This window comes from Centrocercus urophasianus, unplaced genomic scaffold, assembly GCF_019232065.1.
Source record: "Centrocercus urophasianus isolate 14NV4802_14NV808 unplaced genomic scaffold, USGS_Curo_1.0 seq_28, whole genome shotgun sequence".
NCBI lineage: Eukaryota > Metazoa > Chordata > Aves > Galliformes > Phasianidae > Centrocercus > Centrocercus urophasianus.
In genome coordinates this window covers 10,643,044-10,661,112 of record NW_024884844.1, presented here as the reverse complement: position 1 = coordinate 10,661,112, position 18,069 = coordinate 10,643,044, and the positions used below count along the sequence as shown (strand labels likewise).

The 18,069-nt window shown below is 35.8% G+C and overlaps 1 protein-coding gene across 5 annotated transcripts in view; it reads right to left on the bottom strand.

Annotated features, from left to right (window-relative positions):
• The window catches only part of ARHGAP15 (Rho GTPase activating protein 15), a 318,826-nt gene that overhangs the window by 258,395 nt on the left and 42,362 nt on the right, over positions 1-18,069 (bottom strand). For all 5 annotated transcript variants that reach the window (XM_042827045.1, XM_042827047.1, XM_042827046.1 and 2 more), the window contains 3 exons: positions 14,107-14,181; positions 9,966-10,027; positions 4,893-4,980 (listed from right to left, as the gene is read on the bottom strand). In XM_042827045.1, coding sequence (XP_042682979.1) covers positions 4,893-4,980; positions 9,966-10,027; positions 14,107-14,181 — 225 coding nt within the window. The remainder of the gene's footprint in view (positions 1-4,892; positions 4,981-9,965; positions 10,028-14,106; positions 14,182-18,069) is intronic.

The following is an 18,069-nucleotide window of genomic DNA, read 5'->3' as shown; positions in this document are numbered from 1 at the left end:
TTCTTATGACATTTTACCTTAAGAAAAATAAATAGCATTGGCAACCTAATAGAAGTTGCAATGGCCAGTGCAGCATCAACCACATAATCAGTTTTCCAAACACAGAGAACTAAATTTCTCTGATGTTGTTATTAAAGGCTAAAAATAATGTGTGTTCTGCAGGATGCTTTTGAGATGGATGGAAAAGGATCTATTTAGGTTAAAAGGACTGAAGTAACAAATCCTGGTCAGATAATTTGCAGTCAGTCAAAATTCAGCCATTTCTCCATACTGGAATTGTAATTACGGTCTCCATTTGCCAAACCATAAAAATACCATGGTTCAAATCCTCTAAAACTGAGGGTCTAGTGTACCTTTGTTCCTTTTTATTATTATTATTCTTTGCAGAAAAAATATATTATTCAAAGCAGAAAGATATTCTTGTGGCTAAACCACTGGAAGAGGAGGGTTTGGATTTTTTCCCCAGCTCTGCCTCAGACTTCCTGTCTGGTCTCTGAGAAGAACTTAACTTTTCTAAATTCTAATACCAGATCAGAACAGTATTGATACTTAATTCTACAAAAGCGTTGTGAAATTTTATGAGTTACTATTCGCAAGGAAGAAGCAATCAAGTAAAATTATCACTATTAGTAAAAGCAAATAGGGAAAGAAAAAAAAAAAAAACTTCCAGTGTTGTAGTAGCTCACTGCTTAGCCAGGCAACAGCTTAGAAATGCTTCCTCCTCAGTAACTCATGGGACAACTAGATGTGCTGCTCCAATACCCTCCCCATAAACAACACAGCCTCATAAAGATGGGTCAGATGGGTTTCTTGCAAAACAAAAAGCAACCAACATGGAGTCCACCAATACTTGAACAATGAAGGCAGCTTTTTTAATCAACAGAGAAAGCGGAGTGATTTCAGAAGCATACGATGAGCTGAAAAGAAGCAATTCAAGCATAGACAAAGAACAAGGAAATAGTTTCTTGATGATGAAGGATGCGGGGGCTATAGAGTGTTTCCCTCAGGAAAACTACCACAGCATCACATACTGAAGTGAGAAAACCAATAGAAAGTACATCCATTGGTGGAAGTTTTACTGGATGGAATGGTGAACCTCAGAGGATTTTACTACTTTTCTAATTTCTATGACTGCAAGAAGTGGTAGAAGCTGAACTCCTGTGTGTTTAAGTGCATACAGTGTGTTGCTTTAAACTGGAGTTCATTTACTGCTCTGGTTCTGTAATCAGTAGAAGAAAAGGGTAAGGATATGCATCTCCCTCTCCCTCAGGGTTTTAAGATGACGAACATGCTTCTGCTGTGTGCAAACAACTCCAAAACTTCTTTTTTGGGGAACTCAGCATTTCTGACCACAACAGGATAGGAGGTGTCTGTGAACACCCACAAGTCAGGAGTATGGTACTGTATATAAAGCCCGTGATTAAAACTGCATGCAAAATCATTCAGATCATGCAGTTCTGGTTGAGTACGCCAGCCCTTCTGCTGCACCCATGGAGCTCTGCACAATGGAGACTAATGACTACTGCTTCAACCCATAGAGTACTCAGGAAAAAAGCCTAGAAATTCATTCTGGCCTAAACATTGTCCTGTTACATACTGTTTTCCTCAGAGATATTACAAGAGAGTAAACTAAGGTTAACTTGAAAGTTAACTTGAGTACTCCATGTCCTTGCTTTGTGTTTTGCAGTCAGAGCAATTATGTTACATCAGTGTTGTTAGAGGGAGTTATGCTGTAAATTGATACAAGTGTCTGCTGCAATGAAATCTTCTGCAACATGAATATGGATTTCAGCAGCATTTTCACTCACTAAATTACTTTGCAGATGGGCTAATAACCTGAGGTTAAAATAACCTCTGTTGAATAAACTGTCTCCAGAAATAAACAGTCTAGTTTTTCTTGGTCAGAGAGGCCAATCGATAATAAAATTTAATGCTGGTTAGAAAGAGTGAAGCTGCGATCTGTTTCAATCACAATGTCCTTAATTTAAAACCAAAAATAAGTTATATTCTTATGAGCACCAAAAAAAATGTATCTAAAGCATGGCAACAAACAGTCAAAGCAGGAGGAAAAGACAGTGATTTAGCTATGTGGGATGCAAATTTCCATTTACAGCAAACAAGTATATATATTATGGATCTCTCCTCTATGTACTTTAGTGACCATTATTATTTTTATTACTATGTATAATATCAGATATCACTACTTTCACTGGAAAGCTACAACTCTCAGACATCTCCATTGAAATCAATAGGAAAGTTCTTACACACACAGTTGTACAAATGAACAACAAGAACTTTTCAGAAGGACTAGTTGTCTAAGTTTGAATATTAAAGATTATGGTAAATATAATTTTAGATCACCTCTACATGTTACATTATCATCAGAAGAGGTATGAATAAAGTGTACTAAAGCGTACTATCACTTCCCTCTCCTGTTGCCTTCATTGTGAGATTTTCCTCTTATAACGATGCTGGCTTATTTTAAATCTTCACATAATATATTTAACAACAAATAATAAATTAATATCTTCATAATACAAAGCAATCTTTTTGTTATGTCACAATTTTCCTGCTAACAATAAAAATGCTTTGTTATATTTCATACTACAGTAAATGAGCATTGCTTCCATTACTGTATTAAATTCATGGTTGAGTTCCCTTTTTTCCTGAAATAAACTAAAAGAAGATTGGGAAACAAATGATTTTTAAAGAAGCCTTTTTATATAATTTTGATAGTGGAAAGGAAATCATATCTGGTTAAATGGTTTACAAAGGAAATAAACATTGCATTTGCTTGATCAGGTGAAATGACTGTGCTAGCTTAGATTTGTTTTTGTAAAAGTGTGAAATTTCTGCTTAGAAAGTTGAGATGACTTTTTTTTTTTTTTCCTCCAAGTTTTGTCTAATTTACTTATTTCCAGCTGCATAGAAGTTAAATGCAATAGACAGAAAATGCATCTTTAACTCATTTAGAGAGTACAACCCTATTGCTTAGATCTAACATAGAATTGAATGCATTTACCATCTTGGCACTGAAAGACCGAATGTACAAAACACAAGGTGCATCCAGAGCTGAGCTAAGCAGCCCCTGTGTTCATTTTGGCCCCCACTCTATGAATTAGAGCCAAGTGGCTCACAACCTCATTGAATCAGATCCTTCAGATGAGTACCAAAAACATTGCAAAAGCTTCCTTCCTTCTATGCATAACTCAGCCATAAATGTTTCTCATGAATGTGTCTTTATCTTGGAGACTTTGCTTTTAGATGCTTTTGGAAAAGAAAAAAGAAAAAACATTTGTTCAAAATGATCCCTTTGATATCTTCTAACTTGCACTGCATTGAGGAAGAACACATTCTGGACTTTGTTAGTTTAATGCAATTTGAGCATAACATGAATTAGTTTCCCAAATATATTGATTGTATGACAGCAACACTCACCCAGAAATAAAAGAAAGCTAATAAATTATCTGTTTTAAAGGATGTATTTTAGACTCACACACACACAGGAAAAGCTAATTTAAGGTAAACATGACTTTGGAAGAAAGTATATTAACTTATGCTATACTGTTCTCATGGCTACAGAGAAGTGTTATCTTACCTGATGTACCTGCACAAACAAGCAGATAGTGTTAGATTCTATCCTTTACTTATTTTTATTATTTCACTTTTTTTTTTTCAAATATATTTTTGCTATAACCCTCACCTTTCCAAAAAAGCAAAGCATGAAAAGGCAATATTTAAAGCTGATTTCACAGCAGGAGATAACATTTAGATCAAGAACATATAGGTTAAAAATACGTTAAAAAAGGGTTTTATCACCTGCCACAGAAAAAAAAAAAAATAGCTTATTCTTTGTGACTCCTGCCAAAGAGAGCACCTTTGTGGCCACCCATCATGCCAATAAGATATGACAGGTTTGATCAGGCCTTGAGAGCCTTTCACAATAGGGCTTTGTCAAACCTGTCCCTTTTCTGCCCACAGTGTCACACATTTACCAAAATCCCCTTTTGTTGCCCATGTTCAGATTTGCAGGCTCAAACTCCACAGTAACTAGCACTGAAGGGATACATGCCATTATTGCTTGTGCAACGTAGCTGTCACATCTACAAAGACTAAGATCAGTGGTCTTTCCTTGGGGCACAATAAAGAGGTACTGCAAATTTCACTTTGTAGTAACTACAGGCTACAGAAATTGCATTAGCTGCATTAGCTGGAGTCATAGAAATATTCAGGAAGGTTAGCAGGATATGGTAGATGTCACATTTATACTATGATAAAAAATCACTTTGCTAACTTACAGTGTTTTCTGCTTTGGTAACACCCTGTATTAAGGTGCCATTTATAAATAATTTATTATTATTTATTAATGTATAAGCCACTTTATAGGATGGTAGATAACTTAAATTCATGTATTAAAGATGCACATACATGGTTTAATACAATTTGCATCTCACAATATCCTTCGCAACAGATTCTCAACGCATCATCTGTTAAGCATTTATTACTAATGCATTTTATAACATACTTTATAATACATTATTTGAGGAACTAGCTGCATTTAGTGATCATTTTCATAAATAAGAATAAAGCATTTATGAATGACACCTTAATTTAAAGTGTTACCTTCACATTACTGGATAGTCACTCGCCATTTGTCTCACTCCGCAATTATTCTCAAAATGCACCTCTTAATAAAGGACGTGCTAAGGCCTATTTCTTCTCATACTCTACATCTGATTAAAAGTTTATCAAGGCATTTTCCTTCAGCTGCTCTCAGGTCTTTGAAGGTTGCCAACTTCACTCTTGAACTTGCATTATATAAGCAGCAAAGTCTTTAATACTGAAGTAACAGTTGCAAAGAAGCTGAGCGTATTGAATGGCTGATTGCCTACCAGATTGGCCAGCGCTGGCTGTTTGGATTCTTTGTAGAATTCCATTTTCCTTGAAGTAAGAACAATCCAAGACGTGGACCAGTTTTTCCTTAAAAATAAAATAGTAAAAATTATTAGCAAGACATGCAAGCAGTATGTAAGAATTGTTTCATCTGTAGACACGTTTTTTAAATATTTCATTTCAGAAAGAAAAAGTGGTCTGAACTCAATCTACTGCTAGTCTTGATGAAATTGTACCATCATAATTATGATACGAGTGTGGCCTAACAGGAAAGCATGAAGGCTTTGTTTCCTCTCATTCCCATTTTAAAGCCCCCCTGCTTCTTTTAGCACCAAGGTGCCTCAACCACAGGAAAGCAGAGGGATTATTCACACCTGCTAAGAGCATTCCAATAGCTTATGCCCTTCTGATAACTACTATTTAAAATAGAATCAAGAAGGAAAAAATAAAGACAATTTGGTCCAACTGCATGGGCTCAGTAAAGGGTCTGTTCTGAAAGGTTCAAAATACTTTCGCTTGGTTCAAAACAAAAAATCCACAGGAAAAAGAAAGAAAAGAATGATATTTCAGAGAGGTTTCAGTTTTGTAAAACACAGGGAGGTTATAGTACAGCCTAATATGCTGGTAAACTGCTGGAGCCTGGGACAGGAAACCAAAATACACATGGATAGAGGAAACAGTGTCTCTCTGCACAGAAGAACACAATAATCAACTCATAGAGAAGTTATATTATATATATGACATATAATGTGATGTTTCAAACCACCATATAATCATAAACAAATTCATCTTGCCTGACAGAAATTTTTACATGAAAGGCAAGTTTGACTCTCTGATTTTGGGGTCGTAACATTTCTTATTTACAAAAATGCTCATAACTTGTCTGTTTGCTTTTTGTGAATATAAACTGCAAATCTTGATATTTTAGAACAGACTTGAACATGTATGCGACCACGGGTTATTTTAACAATATTCTGGTGTCTTAAAAGGAGGAAGTTGACTGTTATCATCAGTAGCATCAAAATATATTTCGTCCTTATTATTTCTTCTCTAGTCTCTTCGAGCTCCCAAAATTTAACTATCCTAACTAAATCAAACACATTCATTTTTTCATTCTAGCTACAATGGTCTTAGTTGAGCTGTTGGCTTTTTTTTTTTTTTTTTTTTTGGAATGTTGAATTTCAGATGCACCTCAAAGCTCAGTTGCATTCAATATGGCATCAAACTGAGCATCAAGCACAATAACAGGTTGTTTCTCTTTTAATTATCTCCCTATGTAATACAGAGGAGTATAACCAGTCTTACAGATGAAGCCCTCATTCCACTGACATTAGCAGAACTTCTGCTCATTTCTGTGCAGCCAAGATTTCACCCAGCACAATAAAGTTCATCCCCAAAATATATCCTACAGGTGGAAAACAAACAAACAACACTCTCAGTGAATTAGAGGAACAGATTTGAAGACAATAGGACTGCATTCTTAATGTTATGTCAATTGAGGAAAAAAAAAAAAAATACAGAGAATAAGAAAAATAACTGACTGGGAAGATATATTATTCCCCAGTGTTTGCATGTCACTTTGAAATATCCAGCTAAGTTTATTACAACTATGAAGTTGTATCCATAGCTAATGTGAACTATGTTCTGCTCACAGCTGAGGACTGCACATATTGGCATTAAGAACACTTCAACCTCAACTAATTTTTTTTTTTACAGTGTCCTTGTGAAATAAGCACTGTAGCTAACAATCACCATCAAAGCAATGAGTACAAGTTGTCTAGTGGTAAGCACAGCTTCAGTTCTTAATTTCTTTTTTTTTTTTCCTCCCTACTCATAAAAGGTCTTGCAAGTAAGCAGACAAGGCTACTGTGCACTGATTTAAACAGATTTTCCTATGGGTTGGATATACTGCCTAATTATGGATTACTAGGGGATTAAAATCCTTAGTACACAGCCTACATTCAGCACACAACTTACATCAAATGCTTGACATCAGGCTCAACCAGTATCAAAAATGTACACGTACCTCAGAAATATACAGGTACACATAGGATACTGACTAAAACAGACAAAAAAAATCCACCCCAGCAGCACTTACATGCAGGACTAACATAAAGCAGATACAGTCAGGACACACACCATTCTGCTCCAACAGCTGGGAGTAGGAGAGCTCACTCCAGCACCTCACACTGGGATTCCCACTGGCTCCAGTAGCAGGAGCTGGCATACCAGTTTGCCAGTAGCTAGCAGCCTGTACATAAAGTCTGTAGGATCCTTTCAGATGCAGAGAGCTATGGTCCCACCAACTGGTGCCAGGACCCCAGGAGCCAGCACCAGAACCTGCAGGCCTCTGCCCTTTCCCTTATTCCAGTAGCTGCGACCAGTTCACGTGCACACACACCCGCAGGTCCCACCAGGAGCTAGCATGTAGCCCTTCACACAGAAGGGAGTAGGAATACATAAATAGTTTATGGGACTGACTGTGGTGATCAGTTTCAGGCCTCATCCAGCATGTACTGCCTGGCTTCCTTTTACAAATGACACTTTTTACATCTTTTGCCCTCCTTCACCTCTCTCCCATGCACAGCTTTATGAGTTTGCAGCTCTCAGCAATTTCTACATCTTTCCAGGCTGGGGTCCCTCAATTCACATCTTCTGCAAAATCCAGGCTGATCTTCACAGAGATGACACCTGTAGTTTGATAGCCCATCAATTTGTGTGACTTTAAAGTTTCTGTCTTGTCATTGTCTCAATGTTTGCTTTGTCAAGACTGTTTCTCAGCATTTTACTTACTGTTTTCCCTCTTCTTCCTATTTTCCCAACTGAGAGATCTCACTCCGATAATGTGCTTGAATCAACACCCCCACATGCTGTCTCCTTCCTTAGCAATTAGTGCTACTGACCAAGATTTTTTCTGGCTGGTGTCTTTTACTTAGGAGTCCTCAACCAGATAAGCCTGCTGAAATAAACATGCCCTCATCAAATACTGTGACTGACCAGACTTGGTTCCCATCATTTCCAATGGGCAGTGGGTAATAAGAAAGGTAGGCAAAGGTCCTTCACCAGATACCCTCAATGGAAGCAAATGCTCTTCTTCTACTTCACTTTACAAAGTATCTCTTAAAAAATGTTGGATAAGAGGTTTTACCTATACTTCATTCTAAAGTTTAAAGGGAGAATGCTTTAATTTCATGAGAGAAAAGGATATTTAGTGTTTTGGCAGGAGACTACAGGAAATCCCTTCCAACCACTACAATTCTCTGACTCTGTGAAATGTATTAGTGATGAGAATGCATATGAAATCCACCATGATATCTATATGATATTTTTCCTCTATATTCAAATTCCCTAGTCCTTTTATATTAGTCATTTCATTTAAAAAATTACATTTTAAAAAATCAAAACTCCACCGTTTTTGTGACCTAAAATTAGAAAGTATATGGACAATCTGATAAATATTTTCTATTTCAAGCATTTATTACTCAGAGTTAAAAAGAATAAGCAAACTCCTTAAAGTGCATTAGTCTTCTTACAGATAGGGATGCTGTATTTGTTCCCATATAAGCAGTGACCTAAAACTTCCAGTTACTTTAGAAAATTTCTCACAATATTGTAGGGTTTTTTTTATTTATTTATTTATTTATTTTTTCCACTCACAATAAAGTAGTTTTCTTTTTCTTCCACATCACTCTAAGATTATTCAATAACTCACCTCTAGTCAGTGAACAAGTTTAGGGAAGTGAAAGGAGGAATCTGATAAAGTGTACACTAAGTAGATAAATCATTAGCACCCATGCTTTGTCTGCATAAAGACCCATAAACATCAATACACAGAGAAAATCCAGCTAGATTTAACAAGTATTGCTTGAATTCACCTATATCCGTGACATTAAACTTACAGTTTAAAACACAGACAGCTCCTGAAAGCTAACCACTCCTGCATTGAAATGAGTCCTATTTGAGAGCTGCTGCAGCATTTGCATTCTGTCAAACGAACACCTGATGGCAGCACATTATAGCTTCAGCGCTACTTTCAATTTCTAAGGCTTTTTTCTTTTTTTTTTTCTTCCAAGATATGAGATCTTTCAGTACTGTTTAAAACAGCAGCAGTCATGCTGGGTTGCCTCTTCCCTGTACCAGTGGCAAACTGATGTGCAATGCCTAGCCGTGGGGATGTACTGTGCTAAGGGTTCCTACAGGCATCGGTTCTTACTGGGAAGTTAACACTCCTTTCTGGTCTGGCCTTATTGGCAGATCATGCCATCCTACATGCACCCTGCAGAAGCTTTGGCCCAGGTGTGGTATGAAGTATTACTGGCTTTGGTGCCTTTTCCCAAAGTGCAAGTGTCACCACTCTCTGATGTGTTACCATCTGCAGGGTACCCAGTAGTAGGTTTGGTTATGGGTAGACAGCATTCTAGTTTGAAGTAAAAAGGTGAATGGACATGGTGACATCCAGACTTACTTAAAATAAATAAAAATTCCAAGATCTTTACAGATTATCACTGTACGTACACTAACTTATTTCTCCAGGCAGAAGATAAAATATTTCATATTAATCTCTAATGACCATTGGTACTGTACAAGACACTGATCACATCACTGCTACCACCTTACGGACATTTAGATGCAGCAAACGATAGCAAATATTTCTATGAATAGCTAATATTCATATTATTTTTAGCAGAAATAGTGTTAAGGAAATAAATGCTGACTGCTGTTGATAGTCCTGCCTAGGCATCCTCACATCCTACATCCCATCCTTGACTCCTGAAGCACACACAGAGCACCTACAGTTTTCCTACTTGAAGAAATATTAGTTTGTGTGGTGTTTTAAAGCTGTCTTTAATATGCATATGGCATGTAACACATGCTCCTTACATGTAATCAGCCTGCTAAATGTTGTTACTTGCATTCTAAGACTGTAACACTCCAAAAGCTGATCACACATTGGGTTAATGCTGAAATAAAGTCATTTTGGCTATAAGCCACAGTAATAGCTATATATACTTAAAATTCAGAGTGGATATGTGTTTACAACTGATAAGTTCTGAAACATTTACATATAATACCTTAATTTCTTGCCACCGTCTGCTATTTTAGCTTTTAGAAGATATCCTTCTTTCTCCACCACCTACAAGAAAGGAAAAGAAAAATAGATCAAAACCATATAATTTACTCAGGTTAATGTATCCATTTAGTTAGTACACACAAGAGTCCACATCTAACTGATCTAGTAGGGGTATATTTTATCATTAATTCTCACTTTAGCCATTTATTTTCCTGTTACAGTCAGTTCTTTTGAAAGTACACAAACAACTTGCAAAGTCAATTAGTACACAGAATTAATCTGGAAGAAAAGCTTCTGATAATGCTTTATTGGTTGAGTTAGCAGAAACTTATATTAATGCATGTGAAGTTTCTGGTTATAAGTTAAAAAAAATAAAATATACTATAAGTAAATTATGTCATTTAATATATTGAATTGTAGGAGTTCATGTTTCTTTAATAGCTATTATGAAGCTCTTATTATGAAGCTATTCTGTAAATAATTCTTGATTCTTACAGTGTAAAGAGATTTCTGTTTAGGGCCAACCAATGTCAGAGCAGTGCCAAATATGGGTACAACAGGAAAAATCCCATTGCCTCCATATGTGCCACATTTTGCTTTGAGTTAGTACAAAAACAGAGCTCACTGAAGATGCTGGAAGACATTGTACTTTTATATGGTGCTGCCTTCTGGACGAACTATAGCATTGAGGATCTCACCCTCTCAGCCTTTAAAAGGTCACACTTCACTGGAGTGTGTGTGACTGTGTGCAGGAAAAACTGTCTTCAAGTTCCCAGCTGAACTAAACGATCTCATGCTATAGCAGAAAACCAAACCGAGTGGTTGGTCAATTTTCAACATAAAATCTGAAACTAGAACTATAAACAGAGGAAATCACAGCTATGACATCCATTTTCCAAAACACATCCAAGAAGGCGAAACCCTTAGCTAGCACCTACACAAAACAGTATGTGATACTAGCAATCTGATATCACCTGCATAGATCCCTGCTTTACTATTGCAGTTTGTAAAATGATGAAAAGCATAACAGTGACAGCAGAGCAGTAAGATCCCAGTCTGCAGCAAGCAAGGATTCATCCAAATGCAACAGCAGTAGGTAGAAAAACAAAGAAAAGAAGCTGCTTACCTTCAGAAGGCTTAAGGTACACAGAAATCTCCAACAAGATTCCCCCACCCCCACTACCAACCCTTAAATGAGGTCTGGGGCAGATCCTTGCTCCACCCCTTCCAATCACTCTGGTACATTGCTTGCACCTGTGCTCCACTAGGTTGACCCTGCCTTCCCACCAGGTGTTCAATCACAGCTTCAAACTGCAACTCAGAATTTCTACCGCACAGTTTCTGAAATTTGACCCCTTTGTTTTTTTGTGTCTGAACAGGCCACAAAATGTTGGACAGACATGAGGCTGCAGCACTAGATTGCACAGGATCTTTGTTGCATTTGAGTTTTGGAATACTAGAAGTGAATCCTACACTTGTTCTTCATTTTTATTTCTCCCTTTCAATTTGTGGTCCTCCATAGCTCTACACATGCTCTAAAACAGCAAAACTAAAAGCCACTTGGTCATACTTTCTGAACAATCTGCTTAAACAATCCTTATAAAGTCATGATACAGGCTTTGGGATGTTTCAGAGGACTATGTAGGTTTGTATTAAGAAAAACTAAAAGAAAAAAGAAAATTATTCAAGTAAACTTACTGAATTGCTTTCTCATTAGTTTCGGGTGCCCTGACTATGTTAGTAATGGAAAAAGAGAACAGAGGGACACCTCAGTGTTTCCAGAAGTAAAACAGTGATTCACAGTGAGCCTGCTTTCACTTTCAAACACTGCTGAGTCAGTGCCTATTTGGAGTATTAGTAACTCCTCATGGTCTTATAGGAAATTTCATCACGAGATGATTTTGTACCAATTTCAATAGGTTTTTTTTTTTTTTTTTTTTTTTTTTCCATCTGCAAAGCTATGAAATGGCAATAAAACATGCTTTGACCTGCAACATAAGAGTTTTTAAATCAAACATACCTTTGATTTTACTTGCACAAAATATCAATCATGCTATTAACAAACATTTGATTATCACCACAGATTTTGTCTGTTGCTTGTAATATAGATTATAATGAAATATATACACGTATCTGTTCGTACCAATGAAAAGGTCTGTGGACAATGATCTAGGTGATATTCTCAAATGTGTACATAGGTATTAGTGTGTGAATTTTCTCTAATTTGTACTTATCTCATGCAAATTCCTATCATGCATATCATTGCCATAGAAAATCCAGAGAGAAAGTTATGAGGATTATTGTGCGGAGTCATGTCACTATTTATCTAGTGATGGATGGGTGAAATATTAGAACTAAAATAAGACTTAATCCTCAGGTCCATATACTTTTTTTCCCTTCTTTTTTATAAATACACTTATTTTACATCTTTAGAAAAAACGTCTTCCCCTCCTAACTGTTCATTTTTGTAAAATAAATCTTCTGGTGCTTGGCCAGGGCCAGTGATGCCAAATAACATATGAGAAAGGTTATTCTTTTAATATTTCTATCCATCTGGAAACAGAAATTGGGAGGAGCATTGGCTAACCATTCAAGCTGTTGATTGCTTCTCTGAATCAGACCCAAAATTTCATCCTTGCAAAGTTTACCAACACTCTTTCCAGACTGTTATTTTAACAAATCCAAAACTAAAGGCAAATGTGATTTTCAACACTGGATTTGAATCACCTCTGTTCCTACATTTTGGAAAGTTAAAAATTGGATATGTTTCCAGATGAAAATATTGGTGCTCAATCATATGTTCCACGCAGCAGTCTTGAGCTAGAATATCAAATCCATTAGCAAATGTGGGGCAGATAAGATATCCCAATTTACGTCCTGTAGTTCAGATCCATCCTTTGTTAAAACTCGAACAGCACAAAACTAAACAGTTCAGAAATACAAGCTATACATGAGACACCTAAGTGTTACAGAAGTCATATATATATAGGTTTAATTAAATTAGTACAGGTGCTGTCTGTAAGAAAATCAGCACAGTTTTCATTATTCAATAGTGTGTACAGTGTTCTCTGTAATTAGCATACAGTGTATTCACAGAATTACAAAATGACTTTATCACCAAGACAAATAAATGATTCCAAGGATGACCCCAATATTCATATAATCTCTGTTCAGGGAGCTGTATTTTCCTTGTCTAACATCTGTTAATATCCCTTTTTCCACGTACAGATTTTGAAGGAAATACTTCCATGATGGCTCAGGATTCTATTGTAAATGGATGACATTAGATTAAAAAGAATACGAAATATATCTTAATGATATGCTCTGTTTTTTTTTCCTGTCTTAATAAATATCATCATTTCTTGTTAAGATGTTGCCCCTTCTGCACCTTTTTGACATATGGAAGGTTGAGAATATAACCCAAAATGCCCTGAAAGAATTAACATAGAAAAACATCAAATAGTTCTGTTCTTTGTTGTTCTTGTTGTTGTTTCCTTTTAATTTGTTATTTAGGGAAAAAAAAAAAAAAAGATGCAAAATTGTACGTATAAATATTTGAGTTTCTATCTAATGAACAAACATTAGGAACAGTGTAAGAAACAGTAGTTACCTCTAGGTCACATATAGGTTCCATAATTTTCTTATTTATTGAACCTAATACTTAAAAGTCCATATACATAAAAATACAAAGAAGTGTTTAATTAATCTGTATTTGAATATTCATTATATTTTCATTGTAAAAGTAATAATAATAATTCTCTACCCTTTTCATTCCCCCTAGATTATTTTAGTTTCATGAAAATTGTGGTAAATGTAGTACTCCCTTTCATTTAGAAAAACTAATACTAGAATGAAAAACAACTCTGTGTGGACAAAGACATGGTTACATTCCTTTATCTAGAGTGTTATTACTGATGAAATAGCCTAGTAGACTGAGCTAACAGCAAAGTCAAGCCATACAAATTGCTTTGTATCTTTGAATATTATTCCTTTTATTGATTAATCGAAGTCCTTTAAATCCCTTAACATCTTGAGGCATCCAAAACCTCCTGTATTTATTCTTTAGTAAAACGTGCAATATTTACATTGCAAGCTTTTAAAGAGCAAGAATGATTTATCAGTTCTGTTAAGCAATTTCTTACCGTGTGGTCTGGTGTACTGATGATGTCTGCAAGTGTTAAGTTATGTTGGGAATGATTTCTTCTGTGACGATTTATCTAAAAAAGAAAAAAAAGTAAGGATTTAATTCCAAAGCAAATCCAAATCTATACAGATGAAGATGGACTGACAAATACAACTACCAGGCATGTGCATCCAGGTATTGGATGTAGTTTTGGAAACTTGGCTTCTTTTAGTACAGCTTTTCTGTGAAAACTGATTTTACCCCAGTATTTGGTAACCTTCCTGGATGTTAGAAAGGCACAGCTACTAAATTCTGAAGATCTTTCTCATAAATGTGCTTTTTTATGATGTGACATTGGAAAAGAAAGCTAAAACTTGACCAATTGATAAAAATTGTTTGAAAGTGAGACTCTTCCATCAAGAATCTTCTGGTTAGGTGATCTTGCCCCCATTTTACAGAAATGGGAAAGGTGCTAACTGGAACCTCGAGACTACAGAGCAAGTCTCTGAAGAAATTAAAACATATTTGGGAATGCATATGGAATACGTCTTATGTTTTAACTGCTCTAAAGGCTATTTCTAACTCTCCGTGTCTAGAAGGCTGCAGCAATACTGGACTCTGATTCTACAATTGTTCCCGAGGGCTGAGTCCTCGTTTCCTCCAGTTCCCTCTTTTCCAGAAGATAACTGTGATTTAACTCTGCAAAATCAGATTACATTATACCAGACATTGTTAAGACTAAATAAAAATTGGATCACAAATCAGGGGCTTCTATTGAAAAAAACAGGAGGAATTTTACAAATCTGTGTCAAAGAATAGGTCACCAAGAGATATGTATACATTTTTTCAAAACTTTTACTGCTTAAATTTGGTATTACTCAAAAATAATATAGTTTGGATCCTGTAAAATCCAGTTATTTTCTCATCTTTGACAGAAATCAAGAAGCGAATGACAAAATAATTTCAACTGGTTTCCACTGCATTCATCATAATGCATTCTCTTTTTCTCTATTGAAGCGGAGTTAGCTGAAAGTCATAATATATTCTGTTTATATTTAAGTGTCTGAATATAGAAAATGTTCTTAATTAATCCAGAGGGCCACGCTCAAAAAGCAGTTAAACATATTATGATCCCATATTTTTTCTCCACATATTGCTTTCATGTTTATTTGTAAGCGCTAACATATTTAAGCCTTGAAATCTATATCCTAGATATTGCTCTACTCTCCTAGTCAGAGCTAATGAGCTTAATGAATTACCAGTTCTAAATTTAATACAAACATTTCAAAGAAAGAGATAAAACATTCTTCACAATTCAAAAGTTTCTCTGACCTATTTATGAAGAATATCACTTAACAATTTCATTAAGGGTGAGTAACAGCTGGTGACATGGCTGTGTCCTAAAGTGTTTTTCTCTCTTAATATTCTGCATCTTAAGCAATCGAGCTTTCATAAGGAATACTTTAGTTAGTGGCAGTCCCTCCTTTGGGGAGAAAAAAAATGTCAGACCACATTTTCTGTATTTTGCAATCTTGTTTTCAGGAGTGTCATGTTCCTGTTTTATTAGCATGTAGAGTAAACAAGAATGATTTGCTGATGCTATTGAGAGAACTTCTAAGATTACAGTCTTTCCATTTTAGATTTTGGGTGGAACTTAATATTAATGCAAGCAGAGACATGTCTATAAATTCAAAATAAATTAATTCAATGTATCTTTTTCTTTATCCTTACTACCCAGCATCTCAAAGTCCTATAGCGCACAAGACATATAACTAAAGTATTCAGGTCTAGATCATAGAAAGCATTTTTTACCCAGATCCCCACTCTAATTATTCTTTAACATACAGCATAGCATACTGCCCCATGATGCTTTCCAAAATATATGCTTCACTCATCCAAATTAAGTAACAAGACACACTACTACTCCACAGCACTTATTTTAACATTCACTTCTCATCTCCAGGAATCACATGTGTCTGTTGGGGGCCCTATATGCAACTCTGTGAAGTGCACAGCACCGATCAGAGCTTTTGGTCTGGTTTTAGATTCGGTGATCAGAGCATTACAATGAAAGAAATGCTCGCATTTGGTACATGCTAGAAATAATACCAGAGGCATCAAATCCATCCTCAATCAAATGATGGAAAGAGATTGTAAAATGTACTTTAAGTAGTGTAGCAAGTTATTCAAGGAAGCAGAATTTTTAAAGAAATTAAAAAATTCAAGGAAATATAAAAAGATTGAATAAAAGATTTAATTCTGGGTGCAGATGGCATTATGTGTCAATCTCTTTGCTATCTGCAAAGCAGAAATGATAGGGAAAACTGCATATGTGCAGTGAGAAAGAATAGACTTCATCATCTAATATGACACTTTTGCAATTTTGCTTAAATTGTAGATGTTTCTCTTACAGGACAAAAATGAAACTGCATTGTTGCCCAGCAGTGAGCAATGCAATCTCACGCAACAAAGTCCTGGATCTCCCAGATGAAGCAATCAAAATCCACAGTTATGTAAGCCAAGTTCAAGCTCTTCTGGAAAAATCTACCTAAAATATTTGGCTGAAAAGTGGAGTTAATGGAAACGTGAATTTCCTACCAGCATTTTAATTTAGGAATGGACCTTCTGAAAAACTGAGTTAAAGCACCTTGAATCAAAACTCAACAATAACATTCTTTAGTAAGTTAGATTCCATTAAATTCCAGAAGCACTTCTAACAATTCACTCAAATACATATCACAAACCCTACCAAATGAGTTAACTGCATCACTTCCTTTATGATAATATTCAATCCACTGTTAAAACACTCTCAGGAAGAGCATCTGTTTGACAAGGAGGTCAGTACACTCACATTTCTTCAAAATTCACCAGTTTTCCCGTTAGCAAAACCAAAAGTCTAAATGAAAAGTAACAATTCTCAATTATATATATTTTTGAGTTACCCAAATACTCAAAGGAAAGCAGTGGCTTGATTTCAGTCTTTCCTGCAGTTTTTTAATAGGTAGACCATAAATTAGATGTTTTCAGTTATTTTTCTCTCTATAGCTCCATTCAATTACCCTAAGAAACTGAAGCAAAATCTAAATAACGTCTGTCACAAGTCCTCTACCTCACCTCCCAGGATATGATGAAAGGCAGAGATATACAGGAGAAGTTCGTGAGATCCCTTTTTGGGAAAGTCAGCTTATCAGCAGTTTTCTGATTTGATGAGCATTCTTCAGTCAGCAACAATGTCACCTGCAGCATTAAAAATCCACTCTGCGAGCGCTTTCAAGTCTGTGGGCAAGTCTGTTTTTGTTAAATTCAGCCTCAGCAGCCCTCCCTTCCCCTTAGCTAAAGGGTATCCATCTCCTACCCAGAGTTATTCCAGCATCTAAACATTAATCCATCATTATACTTTCTAGAATGGCAAAGCCTCCGTTACACATGCCTGGTATCCTGGTGTGAAGGGACAACCATCTGACAACTGCTACTTTAACATTAATGAAATAACATACCATAACCTGATATCTAATTCCATTTCTTTTCATATACCTATTTGTTCTTTCATTTCTCCCTCTTTCTGTGGGAATTCATCACCACTATCTCATTGCTGGTCTCCTCATATAGTATGGTGTTGGCTTAAAGAAAATCTTGAAGGACTGATTTGGATTTTTCTTTTTCTTATTATAACCATATTTCTGACCTAATTCATCCAGGTCAGCAAGAAGCAGCGTATTTATGTCTGATTTCACCCAAACATAATAAAATTGACTGGCATCTCCCAAAAGGTCCAGACAGAATGCTTTAATGCAATCTACAGATGGTGAATTATTTCCTGAAACATCAACCTGAATTCACTCTTATCCTTAAGTAATTAAGAGAATTCTAAGACCTTTATAGGTGGTTTCCAACATTATTGAATAAATTAACAATCATAGACTATTTACACACAAATCCTCCTGTCAGCAGACTGAGAAAACCATAGCTTGCTCAAACAAAA